The 16,260-nt window shown below is 35.2% G+C and overlaps 1 protein-coding gene across 10 annotated transcripts in view; it reads left to right on the top strand.

The window, feature by feature from the left end:
• ARFIP1 (ARF interacting protein 1) overlaps nucleotides 1–16,260 on the top strand; it is a 127,781-nt gene that overhangs the window by 87,087 nt on the left and 24,434 nt on the right. For all 10 annotated transcript variants that reach the window (XM_087437527.1, XM_087437531.1, XM_087437526.1 and 7 more), the window contains 2 exons: nucleotides 1,007–1,164; nucleotides 7,101–7,275. In XM_087437527.1, coding sequence (XP_087293653.1) covers nucleotides 1,007–1,164; nucleotides 7,101–7,275 — 333 coding nt within the window. The remainder of the gene's footprint in view (nucleotides 1–1,006; nucleotides 1,165–7,100; nucleotides 7,276–16,260) is intronic.

Genomic DNA, 16,260 nt, shown 5'->3' with positions numbered 1-16,260 from the left:
TGAAGACTGAATCCAGAGTAAAGAGTTATATAGACCTTTCTTAAAAGGAAAATGCTTTTAACACAACAAAGATAATTTTACTCTCCTCCTGTTTATTAATTATTGAGTATTTTATCGCCTAGAAATTTAATTTTAACTATAGTGCTAGCATTAAATTAGCATCTTCTAAGATTCTAGTTAATTTAATATTACACTATTTTTTTTTTCAGTTGAAATTGAAGAGTGTTTTATAACAAACCTCAGAATTCTCAAATTGAATGGTACATCTTACAATAAGATATGATCAAACTTTTTATTTGGTCACATGTGTTCCTGATAATCTGTTAATTAATCAAACTTAGACTGGAAAGCTTTTGCTGCTGAAAATTGAGAGTTCTTGCCACATCTAAAGGAGTCTTAGTGTAATGTTTGCTAAGCCAAGACTCAGTTTATTCAGAGAGAATGAACTAAAACTTGGTGTTGAGTGATCCTTCCTCAGCTGTGTGCCTTGACAGACCTGAACTTGGGAGTCAGCTGGTCACTAAATTTACAGAGATGTGTGTTGTTAATATTTATACTTTGAGGAGATTTAGTCAAAACACAAAAATTGCAATCTATTTTATGTCTGAAAGTTTTAGCCAATTGTTACCTAATTTGGTGGTGAAAGTTATAGTTTCTCTGATTAATAATCTGCTATATTTTTCTTCTTAACAGCTGTGCTTACAATATAATAGAAACAAAATGTAGAAATGAAAATATTCTTTCTACTACAAAATAGTTTAACTTTAAAATTATTTGATTTTAGCTATGCATCTGAGCTGATGACAATTTTGGTTTACTAGACTTTTTCAGTAATTATGTAGCTAGTTGTGATTTAGATTCCTATTTATTTAAACATTGAAAGAAAAAACTTCTTTAGGTAGATTTCTAAATCATATATTTTCCCAATAGTGATGTGTTTGAGATTTTTTTTAGTCACCTTTACTAATTTATTTCTGGATAAGTTAAGGTGACTTTTTTGTTTTAGGAAGAATTTGGCTATAATGCAGATACCCAGAAGCTGCTGGCTAAAAATGGAGAGACTCTTCTTGGAGCCATTAATTTTTTCATCGCTAGTGTGAACACTTTGGTGAATAAAACAATTGAAGATACATTAATGACTGTGAAACAGTATGAAAGTGCCAGGTAGGTATAAATTTCCAGTATATTGTCTGTTTTACAGACGGTACGTGATTTAGTTAAGGTTTTTGGTTGCAAACAAGAGAAACCAACTCTGGGCTAATATGGACAGAAAAGATTGAATGTATTAGAAGGTTATAGGATAGCCCACAGAACTAGCAGAAAGGCAGAAGAACAGATTCTAGAAACAGGCAAGAACCAAAGCCAAGATAATGCCTCAGAAGAATCTATTTAGGGCCCTTATGCTGGGTACCTCAGGTACCTGATGCTGCCACGGCTACCATAAATAGTTTCCAAAAGGCCCCTGAATCCTTTGCTTCATTGCCCTGAGAGAGTGTCCGATTGAGCCTTGGTCATGTACCCAAACTCTGCCTGCTAGGGAATAGGGAGGTAGAGGATCTCCCAGCACCAGCTTCCTTAGAAGAGGACATGGCCTTGTGTTCTACCAGGCAGATACTAGATGCCCTCTATAATCTTGCCTAAACCTACCTTTTCGCCCTTATTACCACTGCTTCCACAACTGCTGGACTTATAGCTTCAATTTCTCTTGACTATATAAGCTCATTTCTGCCTCCATGATTATGTTTATGTTGTGGATACCAACTCCCTGATCTTCTGTTTATCCAGATTATCACCAGCCTTTGAACTCTTTTAAATTTTACCTTTTACTTAAATTAAAAATATTTGCCTGATATTTTCATAGCTGTTAGTAATGTAGTGTTTTCATACATTTTATACACACGCACAAACACGCAAACACATACATATGATTTCCCTATCTCATGAGCATCCCATTAGGTAAACGGAGTACATATTAATAAATACTTATAAATGGGTAAAAAGTAGCAGACCCAAAGTAGCATTTTTCAACTTTTGATTCTAGGCCCCATTTTTTCCCCAACTCATTCCAGTCCCCTTTGAGGTTTTTCCTCTAAACACTGATAATCCTTATTTTCTGTTATACTTTTTATAGCATAATTGAAGATAAGTGCCAACTTTACCTTTTAGATGTATAACTTTACTTTTTTGCCCCTTGCGCTAGTTTAATGATATGACAAATGCCTCTGAAAACTAAACTCACGTAGTCTTTTTGCAATTGAGTGCTTATTCTTATGTATTTCCTTATATTTTATGTAAGTAAAAGTCCCAATTAATTGGAAAGTTAACTTTTGATCTTTTTACAAGAAGAGATGCTTGTTGTGAAAGAAGTGTCTTCTTTTCAGTTTAGTATTAACATATGAGATTCTTAATGGCTTAGAAATAAAGGTCAAGACAAATAGCTGTGGTTGTCGGGTAGCAGAAGGGCAGAGATGGGGCTGTGTGCCTTATTTAGGTTTTGGGCTCGGTGTTTTATTTTTCTTTATTGTTTGAATTATTTACTACCATAGTATTAAAATCTGAAGATAGAAAAAAAGAAACAGAAGGAATCTATCAATAGGATATCCCTCAATAACATTGAAGGAATCTCTCAGTAAGATATCCTTCAATAGGCACCCCTTTAACAGCATTCCCAGTAATTGGTTCTCCAGTCTCTATTCCTGGGCTTTGTCTGTATTGTTCAAAGGATTCATTATGTATATTTTTCATTTCTATAAATTTTATTTGGTTTTTTTCCAAATCTGTCTGTTCCTTATTTGTAATGTCCTGATTTGTTCATAATGAATACTCTTCCTTTTATCTCTTTAATCATTATAAGCATTCTTTTTTAGTTTTTCTGATTGTTTTAATATTTGTGGGTTTTGAAGATTAAAATTCTTTTGTTCCAAAAGTACCCCCACCACCTCCCAGTTAAGAACTTCGTGAATCTAGTTTCTGTTTCTCTGCTTTGTAATTGTCCACCTATCCTGAAATATATTTTAGTTACTATTAAATTTATTATAAATAAATAATAAATTTATTACTTAATAAATTTATTTATTACTAAATAAATTAGTAATATCTTTTTCTTCAGCCTTTATTTCTAACATGCTTTTTAAAATATTAAACCATATTAAAGAAAGACAAATTTCTTAGATAAATCACTGTTCATACACAAAACATCTTATGTTTAATCTGCAGAGGAGAAAAATAAGCCTCTAGAGATTAAATGGTTTGCTCACTTGGAGCCAATTTCAAAGGCAAAATGAGAATCCATGGGCTCCCTACCTTTTACTTTTGATCACTAGGCCTCAAGCTTGAACTGGATTAATCTCAAATTTTTACATCTAATTATAAAAAATAACTTTCACATCTTATAATGAGAAATCTGACTTAAAGACAATATGATATAAGATTTATCCAACATATAGATTTGTTTGAAACTTTTGAACAAAATTATAAATCAAGTTATATGTACTTGGTAGCTGGTTATCAAAATCAAGTTATATGTACTTGGTAGCTGGTTATCAGGAAACCTTTAGAAACCTCAGTGTGTACTTTAAAAACCAACAACAATAATGACCTCACCCCGTAATTTATTCTTTTTTATTGAAATTACAATGTATGATTTTTATTCATTAAACTTAGTTTGGGGTTTGACTTTTCTGTGCTATTTATGAAGTAGCTGAAGACACTAAACCATTGCTACTGAGGGATAACATTCCAAAAGAATCTCAGATTAAAAGTTTCTCAGTAGCTGAATTTTCTTCTCTGTCAAGACCAGAATTTACTGACTTTCAGGGCAAGGGTCAGCTACTTGATCAGCACAAAAAGTGGCAATTTAGGCAAATGTCCGGGTGGCTTTTTAATGCTCCCTATTATGCATTGTGTACCAGTATTTCCTAGCCCTCTGGTGCTTTGTGTATAGAAAATCTTGTAACAGCCCATTCAACACTTCTCCACAGCAGCACCAACAAGGGAGTCAATTGTGGTCAAGACTTTTCAGATGTGGACACCTGTTCTCTAGAAGTTTTACATAAGCCATAAAGTAACCAGCTATCACTAACTTTATTGATATGGACTCAATTCAGATTGGCAACCTTGAAGTGAAGAGTTGCATTTTGAAAACTTAGTGTGCTTCTCTTCCTGCTTAGTAATGAGCACTGTTAGAGAAGCTCTTATGGAAAGTTTTACTTTGATACCATCTACAAACTCGGAATGTAAAAATTAAGGGATATAAGGTCAGTATTATAACTTTGATTGTGTTAAATTAATCACTGTTCTTTAGAAATGTGCTCCAAGGGTATTGAAGGATATTTGTCTTCACATTAAATCACCACATATTACTATTTATTTTTGTTCTACTTTTTTCTCTTTCATTTCTTATTGTTTTTAGTATGTTTGCTTCTGGCTGTCCCTCTTCTAATTTGGCCATAATAATAAGCACTTTAAAGATATTAGTTATTACCAGGTGTCCTAAGTACTTTATATATGTGAAGTTTTGTGGAGATTATTATTCCCATTTATAGATGAAAAACTGAAGCGGAAAGAGATAAAATAACTAGCTCAAGACGTTAGAGACAGTGAAGGGCAGAGTGGTCATTCACTTTGGCTGTAGAACCCATGGAATTTAACTAACTTGTTATTGTTACCAAGTCAGTCTTGCCTCCTAAATCTTTAGTATGTGTCTCCTCCTTAGCTCCACTGCCATTGCCCTGATTCAGTGACTCATTTCTCTTTTTTCCATAGTCTCCTAAGTGATTTCCTTGCTTCTTATTTCTTTTTTTTTTTATAAGGAAGCAACTTATTTATTTATTTATTTATTTTTGTGAGGAAGATCAGCCCTGAGCTAACATCCATGCTAATCCTCCTCTTTTTCCTGAGGAAGACCGGCTCTGAGCTAATATCTATTGCCAATCCTCCTCCTTTTTTTTTTTTTTCCCCCTAAAGCCCCAGTAGATAGTTATAGGTCATAGTTGCACATCCTTCTAGTTGCTGTATGTGGGACGCGGCCTCAGCATGGCCAGAGAAGCGGTGCGTCGGTGCGTGCCCGGGATCCGAACCTGGGCCGCCAGTAGCGGAGCGCACACACTTAACCGCCAAGCCACGGGGCCGGCCCTGCTTCTTATTTCTTAATCTTCTTCTCCAGTCCATCCTCCATTCCTTATACTACCACTAGAGTCATCTTTCTATTTTCTAGTCGTTGAACAAATAGAACGTGTCACTTTCTAGATCAAAGTTCTTCAATGGCTCCCACCACTTGTCCTACTGGATTAAATCTGATCCCTTTAGCATGGCCTGTAAGGCCCTGCTTAATCTCAGTCCTGGTCACCTGTCTGACTTTAATTCCTTTCATTATCATGTTTGAACTTCAGGTTCTAACATACTGAATTACTTTCCGAATGTGTCATGATATCTCACAAATCTATGTATTTGTCCTTGCTATTTTCTTCCTGTAATGTTCTACAATTTCCCTGCCCCAGTCCATCTCATAAGCTTTTACCATCCTTTAAAACTTAATTCTATTGTTTTAATTCTGTTCTGAGATGCTTTTCCAGATACCCAACTCAGTCATTGTTTCTCTTGATTTCTACTATACCTTGTCCTCCCTCCCTCATGGCAGTTTCCATTATCTCATTTTGTCGTAGTTGTTTAAAAACTTCTCTCCCTCTAGATTGCAAGCTTCTTGAAGATAACTTTATCTGTTCATCTTTATAGCTCTAGTTTCTAGCACAGTGCCTGGAATGTAAAAGTTACTCACTTAATAATTTGTTGAATGAATCAATGTATCAATCAATGAATGAGTGATCCTCTTTTGGCCCTGAAAGATCAAGTTTGTTAAATTCAGTTTAAGTTAAGAATAAATTAGGCTCAGTGTAAGGGACTGATGTATTCTTTCTCAAGTCACGTATACAATATAGTTTATGTTGTTTACAATGTTCTTAATTCCCAGAATAGGAGATAGGAGTTGTATTTTAGATATATGAATAAAGGCTTTTAGTTTTAGGGCATAAGCTTGTGATGTTGATTTGACTAAATTAGAGGTCACTTTGCTTCTTCTTAGCTGAGTGCTGAATAGTTGAGACTGCTGGATAAGTCACTATTTAATAAGCAAGGTAGTACTGTACTTACACAGGTGCTGTGATAGGGGTATTTTGAGGTGCTGTGGGATCATAGAGTGATGGTGGTGGGGTAACTATTTCAGTTAGTGGTGGGAGAATATTAGGGGGAGACGTCTCAGGGAACACAAGGTGGTAAGTGCTCTATAATACATGTCATTATCACATTCTGAATACTAATGTTACAGAAATCCGTGTAGAGTTGTGCTGTCCCGTATGGTAGCCACCAGCTACATGTGTCTGTTGAGCGCTTGAAATGTGGCTAGCCTGAATTGAGATGTGATGGAAGTATAAAATACACAATGGATTTTAAAGACTCAGTTAAATAGTTCATTAACAATTTTTTTATATTGATTAGATGTTGCAGTGATAATATTTTGGGTGTATTGGGTAAAATAAAATACAGTGTTAAAAAAACAGGTGAAATTAATTTTTATTTTAATGTGACTACCAGAAAATTTTAAGTTGCATATGTGGCTAGTATCTATTTCTGTTGTGCATTGCTGACCTAGACTATAAGGACCACTGACCCTCCGTGTAACTTCTTTTTACCATTAATTTAAGTATGTCATTCTGAAGTCTGCTATCCTCACCTGCTTTGACTTATTAGTATTAACTAGTTCACATGAGAGATTGATCGCTACCCTTGATCTTTTTAGCTTTAGGTTTGGACATCTGCTTTTTTTTAACTGGTTTTTAAATTTAGGAAATTTTACTTGTCAGTTAATACTATGCTTTGGGAGGAACAGTTAATGAGGTTAAGAAGCAGCTTTTTTCCATCATGCTTGTATTAATAGAGCTTTGTATTAAAGAAATACATGATTTTAAAAGCACGAGGTATAAAATATGTATGAGAATTATTATATATTAATGTATAATATGAGACTGTTATGTATTTCCCACTAACCTCCTGAACTTATTTTACTTTGTTTTTGTAGTATGCTTCACTTATTCTCTTCTTTCCAGGATTGAATATGATGCCTATCGCACTGATTTGGAAGAACTGAATCTAGGACCACGTGATGCAAACACTCTGCCAAAGATTGAGCAATCACAGCATCTGTTCCAAGCACATAAGGAAAAATATGATAAAATGCGCAATGATGTTTCAATTAAGTTGAAATTTCTAGAAGAAAATAAGGTAAATTTATTTTTTACCTTCTGAGATCTTTTGGTAGACTTTAAAATGAAGTCACCCTAAAGAGAGATAAATAGAAAGGTTTTTGTTTCTGCTAACTCTTTTTCGTTAACAGTTGCAAAGTGGAATTCCATTTATAATCAGTGTTTGAGTTTTTAGAAGTATATAAAATATGTTTACCTTTCTGCCATAAAAGTTATCATCGACTCTACTGTCCTAATCTTTCACATATAATAATTGGTAAAAAATACTTGATATTCAGCTGTTGATCTTCAGACTGGTGTTGGTTTCAAGTGCTTAAAAAGTTGTATAATGATAGATTCTCCTCTGAATATTTTGAAACCTTTTTATTAATGATAGGTACAGATTTCAGGAAGAGAACAGCATTCTTCTCAGTAACCGGTAAATGAGGAATGACTAAAAGGCCCAGCTTAGGGCTGCAGTTAGCATAATCTAGAAGAAATAAGCCAAGAAATCAGTTTTCCATGTTATTTTCATGTTTTGTGAACATATCCAAGGATTAGAACAGTGAGAGCTGAGATGGACCTGCTGTAGGCTTCACTTGGAGATGGATTCAGATATTAACAGGCTCTTGAGTTTTGGTTTAAGTAAAGGACAGGTTCCCATGTTTAACATTTCTTCCATCACATGCATACTCAATTTTGTGGGGGTGTTGCAGTTCTGGAAATGGGAGAGCCAGTAGTGAGCATGTTTCAGAGTAGGTATAGCTCAGTCTGTGGAGATGGGGTCTTCCCATTGCACATCAGTGGTCCTTTTCCTGTGCTTTACACATCCTCTGAAGTCATGGTAGGTCTTCAACTCTGCTTTCTTCCAAGTACCCTCTTAAAATTATTCTTCAGTTCTACTTGTCTGTTGATATCATCTTGTTTTCCTTAACATTTCCTTACAAACTCTTCTGGCTACCATAAAAGCTGCAGAATGATACCTTTCCTTGGGATCTACCAAGTCCAGCACTGTGACTCACTTTTTTTTTAGCTTCAATGGGTGAAAAGTATTCGCCAGAAAATGATACAATGGCAATAAAGGAAACCTCAGCAGAGTTATCAGACAGATTGCCCGGCATCATTCAAACAAGAGCACAGTGCAGCCTTTTAGCATTCATTAGCTGAGCACATAAGATGGCATTCATTTTGGTCGTTCATATATATATCTATATATACATATATATTTATCAGTTACACTGTTTAGTATTTTGATAGATAGGGATATATCAATACTTAGATACAGACGTATGTTTAAAATATAAAAATATTTTTGATGTACTGCCCTATAATGGATCAGTACTATACAGTTTAGTGCTAAATGAGATATGCTAGCGTTTTATGGGCTCTTTCCAAAGCTAATTTGAAGGGAAGGAAAGGAATTCACCTAATCTGGGGGTTCAGGATCTCTGCTAATAGAGAAAATGATTTTAGGAAATCTATAAAATGGTAATTGTGTTTCTTTGGGATCTATTGATATTGTGTGCTGTTCTCTGGTTAGTGAGATTATGAGTAATTTTTGTTTTCTATATATTTTTCTGTATTTTAGACGTTTTCTCTGAAAGGTTGTGTTGCCTTTTTAAAAAGGAGGGAAAGTTATTTTGAAAGAATCAGTACTCCTAAACCAGCTATGCTTATATACTTCTTGGCAGAATAAGTAAAAATACGCACATTGCACAAGGATAAACAATGGCCATGTGACTGCTACTTCTTTTACTCTGACTGTTTTTGAAATTTGACAGTAGATCTCCAGATTTAGACATGAATCAGGGAAAGCATTTCTTATTTGTCAGTTGCTATGCATTTTACATGTATTCTCTCACTGAATCCTCACAACAACCTTCATACTTTAATTCTTCTAGTAGATATTATTAAATACTGTGTATGCTAGGGATACATCAGTGAACAAAAAGGACAAAATCTGTCCTCTTGAGGTTTGCATTCTTATCAGTCAGATACTTTCATTATCCACATTTTACAGATGAGTGAATTAGTTTTACATCATCTTCTGTGACCATATATGCCCTTCACTTCTTATCTTTTGGAACTCTGTCTTCCTGATCTGTTCACTATAAGGATGCTCCTCACTTATTAGGAAGAGGTACATGACATACCTAGGCTCTTCCTTTTCCTGTGTCCAGGAGAATTTCTCCTAGATCCTGGGAACATCAAAATCAATATCTGAGCTGTGGAAAATAAGCTGAAAAAATGATTTGAGGCCTGTCTAACTCTGGTGTCATTCCTGCCTAAAGTAACGCTGTGCTGTGTCTGGAAAATAGCTGTAGTGCTAATGTGAGAAATAGAAAGGAGGAACAGAGGTGGTAGGTAGAAAAGAAATTGTACCCTTTGTCGTCCTCTGCCCTTACTTTACCTCACTTGTTTTTTGTTGTCGTCTGCTGTACTCTAGAGTTGAATAACGTAGTCAAATGAATAGGCAAGTTGGACTGTGTCTTTTGCAAAAAATCCTAGATTAAGAATACAAAAATCTGGTGCCAGACCCACTTCTACCACCTACCAGCTTTATAACCTTGGACAAGATGCACAGTCTCTCCAAGCTTCTGTATTTTCCTCTGGAAAATGGGGTAAATCATACCTTGTGGTGAGCAAGTGAAAAAAATGCAGTGTCCTCTGTAAAGTATAAAGTACTGTTCACAAGTATTTGTGAGATTCCTACTGTATGCCAGGCACTTTGGTAGGTAAAGGGATGAAAGAGAAGGAAGATAAAGTTCATGGCCTTAAGGAGTTAGAAAAACATAAGATGGTGTTGTTTTCTAGAAGTTATCACCTTCACACCTTCCCCTGGTGGCTTTTAAACTTAACCTGTGTCCTGACTGCTTTGTGTCTTTTTTGCTGGTATGAACAGAAATTGACATTAGAAAGATGTGACAGGAGACGTGAACTGTATTTATTTGAGTGTATTTATTTGAAATGTTAAATTATATAATTTGTCATTACGTAAGCAATACTTTCTCAATGGTAAGTAAGGATAATAAATTGTCTGAGGTACATTCAGATGTTTCCCTAGCCAGCTCTCCTACCTAAGATAACTTAAGTAGCTGGCAAAGGAAGATGCTGAAGACAGAGATACATTGATTATTTAACAGTGGAAATATAGTTTTTATGGCCATAATATTTCAGACTTGGAATTCACGATAATTTCTTACTCCTTTGTCATTAAGATATCTTTTTATGTTCCTTCTAGTGATACCTCATCTGATGTTGAATTATTTATTTTTATAGATAATTAGAGAAGTACGGTTATTTTAGTATCTATAGTATTCTCTACTCATAGCAATAAATAAATAGCTATTATCTACACATACATTAAGCCTCTACTATTTCAAATACATTGGTTGTAGTGCCAGAAAACTAAAGCAGCACTGTTCAGTAGAACTTTAACAGTGGTGGAAATACTCTATATCTGTGCTTTCCTGGTAGCCACGAGCCAAGTGCCGCTATTGGTCACTTGAAACCTTGCTAATGCAGTGAATCTTTATTTTATTTTAAAGTTTAAATAAATTTAAAATTATTTTAATTAAAGGTTAAGTAACCACATGTGGCTAGTGGCTATCATAATGGACAGCACAAATTCCAATTCTTAAAATTTCCCTGATTTGAGAAAACTTGCTTAACCTCTCTGAGCCTCGGATTCCTTATAAATAAAAAATGAATAGTAACGCCTGCCTTAGCAGGTTGCTTTTGTGTAGTAGTGATAATGTATAAAGCTCCCAAAAAACGCCTTGACGACAACTTAAGAACTTAGTAAATGATAGCTGCTGGTATTGGAGGTGATAGTGTTTCTATTATAATTTTGGTGGCATGAAAACATGTACAACTTGCCTATTCATTTGTTTACAAGTGATCCAAAGAAGTATGTGCAAAGTTCCAAGTTACTGGCACAGATGACAAATTGAGAAGTAGTGTGGGCTGAGCTGCTCAGGGAAATCTTCAAGATCCATGGGAGAGAGAGAACTTCAGCCTAGCCTTGAGAGATCAGAAGGACAGGCCTAAAAGAATTGGGAGGAGAACCTGCTTGGCAAGAGGAATGGCCTGCATGTAAGAATAGAGGAATATACATGTTTAACAGAGCAGTAGACAACCGTAATGGGACAGAACCTTCACATGCTTAAGGAAGAGAGAATCAGAAAGGTAATTGGAAGCCAGATTGTATTGAGCCTTGATCACATAAAGATTGAATCGTGGTCTCAAAAGGGATGTATACTGAACGGTGAGGGAAGAAGGGGACCCCTTTATGACCAGCCAGATCATCTCTGTAAATTTTAAATGTCAGTCAGATGGCTTTCATATCCAACTTTATCTTGTTGGCATTGAAGAACTTTTAAAGTTGGGAGTAACAGAAAAAAATTATGATTTAAAAACACGCTTCAGGCACTGTAGTTTAAAGGAAGAAAGAAAGAGGCACATAAACCAGTGAGGAAACTTTTATAGCCAAATGAAATGATTAAGAGCCGGGATGAGGGTCATTGCAATAGCAGTAGAAAGGAAAAATACAATGATTTCAAGGCTGCCTGACAGGGCTGGGGAAATCAACATAGGAAGCTGGTTTGGCTTGAAGGTTGTGAGGGATGAGGGATGGGAATTTGTTCTGATTAACCCAATGTTTGGTTTGAGATGACGACGAGATATTCACATGGAAACAATTGGTGGGAAGTTAATGATGTGGGTTTGGAGTTTGGAGGAGCAGGGTCAGGGTTTCAGAGATAAATGTTTGCAAGTTATTGTTTTGAGAATAACGTTGTCATTGTCACATCGTCTCTTCTTTTGACCTATCTTACTATAAAATAAGAAAATTGCTTTTATTCTCAAGGATTTTATGTTGTGAGATAGCCTAGAGATATTCGTTGTTTTTGGCTTTCCACAGTTGTCATCAAGCTAAGTTTCAATTTGAACTCACTAATCAGCTATTTCTAAAATAAAATCTATTAAAAAAAACTCTGATCTTTTTTATTTAACTCTTCTAAACTATAAAGAAATGATGTTGGTCTCTTTTTCTAAGCGATAAATAACTGTAATTTGGATGAAGACTTAGATCCCTGAGAAAACTTTTCTTTGTTTTTTGTTATTGTTGTTGAGCACCTTTTACCCTTTTCTTTTATTTTTAATAGCTCTAACAAAGGGAGGAAAAAGCAAGCCTTTGGGCCTTGGAACGGGCTATCATCCGTATTTACTTTCTTTGCTGTTTGAAATACCTCAAATCTGGTTTTTTGTTCTTTTGTTAAACTACAGCTAAATTTGTGCCTTAAAATCTCTCTTATATGCAGTTGTCAGGTAATCTACTTAGCACTTGAATTTTAACAAAATATAATATTGTTATTGTATATTGTATTTTTTAAAAACTTGAGTTATCTGAAACATCAATGAGTGTGCTATTTTATAATCTGATGATGTTCTGAAGGCTACTGCTTTTTTGAAAGCTGTTTCCACAGCTTTTTTGGGGGAGGGAGGAAACTTACTTTTGGTTCTCATGTCATGGCTTTTGTAGTGTCTTTGCATAGCAACACTTCTCTAAAATGAGAGGCCAGATAACCAAACAGCTAGAATGGTGCATAAAATAAAAGCAAATAGTCATTGAGTGAAGGACTGAAAACCGTTCCTGTGACTGTCTTAATACATTTTGGTGGCCAAACATTATGAGAATGTTTTTGTTTGTTTCATTCTTGAACTTTGTTAAAAAGAAATTTTGAGAGGGATTGGGAGGTGGACTCAGCTATATGTTAGAAAATTGAAGTATTTATATGTACTTGGTCTAGCCTTCCTTCTCTTTGGCAAAACAAAGGGAATAGGTATGTAAAATACACACATTCCTGTGTGTGTGCGTGCATGAATGCTGAGTGATATGTGCACATATCCGTATTTGTCATTTACCCTTAATGGAAAAACTGGAATCCGTCTACTATTTATAATCTATACTTTCTATCCACTCACCCTCCTGATATATTGTGTTTACTTTTAACTGAGACAACCCTTATTAATCTCTGATATTCTCCTCCTTGTTTACTAAACAACACTGAGTTGCATACCAGTAAAGACAAAGTTAATTAGGCTCTTCTGTTTCTCTTTTCATCAATATTTCTCTTTTTCTAGACCTTTAAATAACATAACTTAAGCTATTTTGTGACTTAAGGCAGTTTATTTACCTTTTGTTGTTCCTTTCAAGTTTCAAAACAAAACATAGGCTACTTTAGTAAAGAGAAAGAAAGTAGACATTTCTGGTGCTTTGTAGACTTGGTGAGAATAGGTACCATGCCTTCTTTTACAGCCCTCATGATGCCTAGCAATGGTGTTAAACGTATAGTAGTCATTTAGCAAATGCATGTTTGCATTTCTTTCCAGAATTAGAGGTCCACTACAGGGAAGTGAAGGAGATGGAAGTGAAGGAGAGTCAACTAGGATGGAATAGAAGGGTGAATCCTGATTACCTCACTCTGCCTTAGTGCGAGCAAAGCATGCTCTCTCAGAAATGCTTCTATTGTCTGCAGTGTGTACTATTTTCATGGAAAGAGGAAGCAAAAATTTAGAGAAAAATATGCAGATCAATGAGCCACTCTCATGTTTGTTTGTTTACTTTATTTATTTATTTACTTTGGTGAGGAAGATTAGCCCTGAGCTAACAACGTTGCCAATCCTCTTTTTGCTGAGGAAGATTTGCCCTGGGCTAACATCCGTGCCCATCATCCTCTACTTTATATGTGGGACACTGCCACAGCATGGTTTGATAAGTGGTGCATAGGTCTACGCCCAGGATCCGAACCTGTGAACCCCAGGCCGCCAAGCAGAGTACGTGAACTCAACCACTATGCCACGGGGCTGGCCCTCGTGTTTTTTTTTTTTTTAAAAAAAACAACTTTCTAAGGACTAGCTCTGTGGCCAAGTGGTTAAAGTTCCACACACTCCGCTTCGGCAGCCCAGTTGCGCAGGTTCGGATCCCGGGCGTGGACCTACTCCACTCATCAGCCGTGCTGTGGAGGCATCCCACATACAAGAAGTGGAAGAGGATTGGCATGGATATTAGCTCAGGGCTAATCTTCCTCAAGCAAAAAAAAAGGAGAATTGGCAACAGATGTTAGGGCAAATCTTCCTCACCAAAAAAACCCCAACTTTTTATATGGCTTGTAACCACAAAGAATGTGACAAAAGTAATTTAAGATTAATATTTCCCTTAAGATGACTATAATTTAACTTGGGAGTGGTAAATCTCGTTTCAGGGCTACTAATTTACTAGGGGGAAAAAACCCTGAATATGTCAAAAGATTGAACAAAGCAGCTTAAAGTATAAATAAAAAGTCCTTGCTTTTTATTTTAAAAGTCCTTACTCATTATATACTTATTTTAAGAAGGATAAAATATACTCTTACTTTAAGGTAATGTCAGTTAATTAGCTTTAACCATTAAAAGCAAGGTTTTTTCCATTATTATATTTCAGTGACTTAAAGGATGACAAGAGGGGGCAGAAAAAGATGAACCAGACTTGGGATCTATCCTGGACACATGTTTGATTAATATAGCTACTTAATTGTAAAAAAAATTTTTTTTCTTAAAAACCATAGTCATTCTGAATCTGAGGTTGATGAAAAAACTGTTGTTTTCACTCATACTGTATTTTATATATAATCATAATACAATAATATTCCTGTATGTTAGGATTTCTTTTCTAATATATTATTTAATACATTATCTCTTTTCTAATATATTACAGACTTATTTCATGTGTATCTTATTATGTATTTAACTGTTCAGAGAAAAATCCGATGAACTAAAGTGGTAAGGCAAGAGAAAGAGGGGGAATACACAGAGAATAAAAAACCTAGAATGAAGTCAACATACTCATGTAGTGTGAGACAGCTATATATGTAATTGTGATGACTCATTGGCTTTATGCAAATACGTAGTGTAATGGGAAATTCTCAAAGCCTAGTACATTTTTATAAAAATACACTATAAATGTTTGGAAAAGTTTAGAGGGCAGAGGTATTCTTTGTTTCTGAAACTTCTCTCTGAGAGGAAAAAATACAAACCTCTAAATATAAAAAATGGATATTTGTTGCCAAAGTTTAGGGAGCATATTAATCATTACTTAATATGTACAAGCAGTTACATTCTTGAAATCTTTTTCTCCGTTGTCAAAAGAAAAGATCCCTAACTTCTTACTCTCGATACTTTTTGAATATTCATGCCAGTGACTTACTGTCCTCCTTATTTCTGTAACTGAAGACATAAACAGTATTGCCTCTTGATATTTGCTCGTAAGTCAAGTGAAATTAAGTTGTATAGATAAAAAACCCTACAGTTCTAAATAAAAAATAAGCATTTATGGATTAAAATGTGTGAGTATAATAAGCAACCTCAACACTGTGCCAAGTGTGATTACCTACATTTGGATCCTGTGAAACATTCCCTTACCTATGCAACTTTACTTCCAGACTTAATTCCTGAGTATATTTCATCATATAATTTGATATAATTTCATGTTGTTATCGTTCTTTTTTTCATTCACTTAATAAACATTTATCAGGTATATAGTATGTGACAGGAAGTGTCCTGGATATTGGTGATACCCAGTGAGCAAAAGTAGAAACATTCTACCCTCAAAGAGTGGATAGCCTAGTAAAAGAAACAACAATGATCAAATCACACCAAAAAAATATATATAAAATTTGGCAGTGACCACTGTTTTCAAGGAGAGGTACATAGTCAGTTAAGAGTGGTCAGGGAAGGTTTCCATGAGAAAGTGATGTTGAGCCTTAACTAGGTAAGTGAGAAGCAAAGAGTTTTCCAGGTAGAAAGAATAGCATGTGTAAGAGCCCTGTGGCAGGAGGGGATGTGGTGTGTTCAAAGAATGAATGTGACTAGAGCATAGTGAGAAGACTGGGAAGTAAGCAAGGGCCAGACTATGGAGGCCTTATAGACCACATTAAGGAAAAGTTTTATTTTAATATCAGTGGGAAGCAATTGAAAGAATTTTTGG

Source organism: Ceratotherium simum, chromosome 12 (genome assembly GCF_057802395.1).
Source record: "Ceratotherium simum simum isolate JZ-2026a chromosome 12, ASM5780239v1, whole genome shotgun sequence".
Classification (NCBI taxonomy): Eukaryota; Metazoa; Chordata; class Mammalia; order Perissodactyla; family Rhinocerotidae; genus Ceratotherium; species Ceratotherium simum.
The sequence above is the reverse complement of the archived record's forward strand: the minus strand, read 5'-3'. Positions and strand labels throughout refer to the sequence as shown.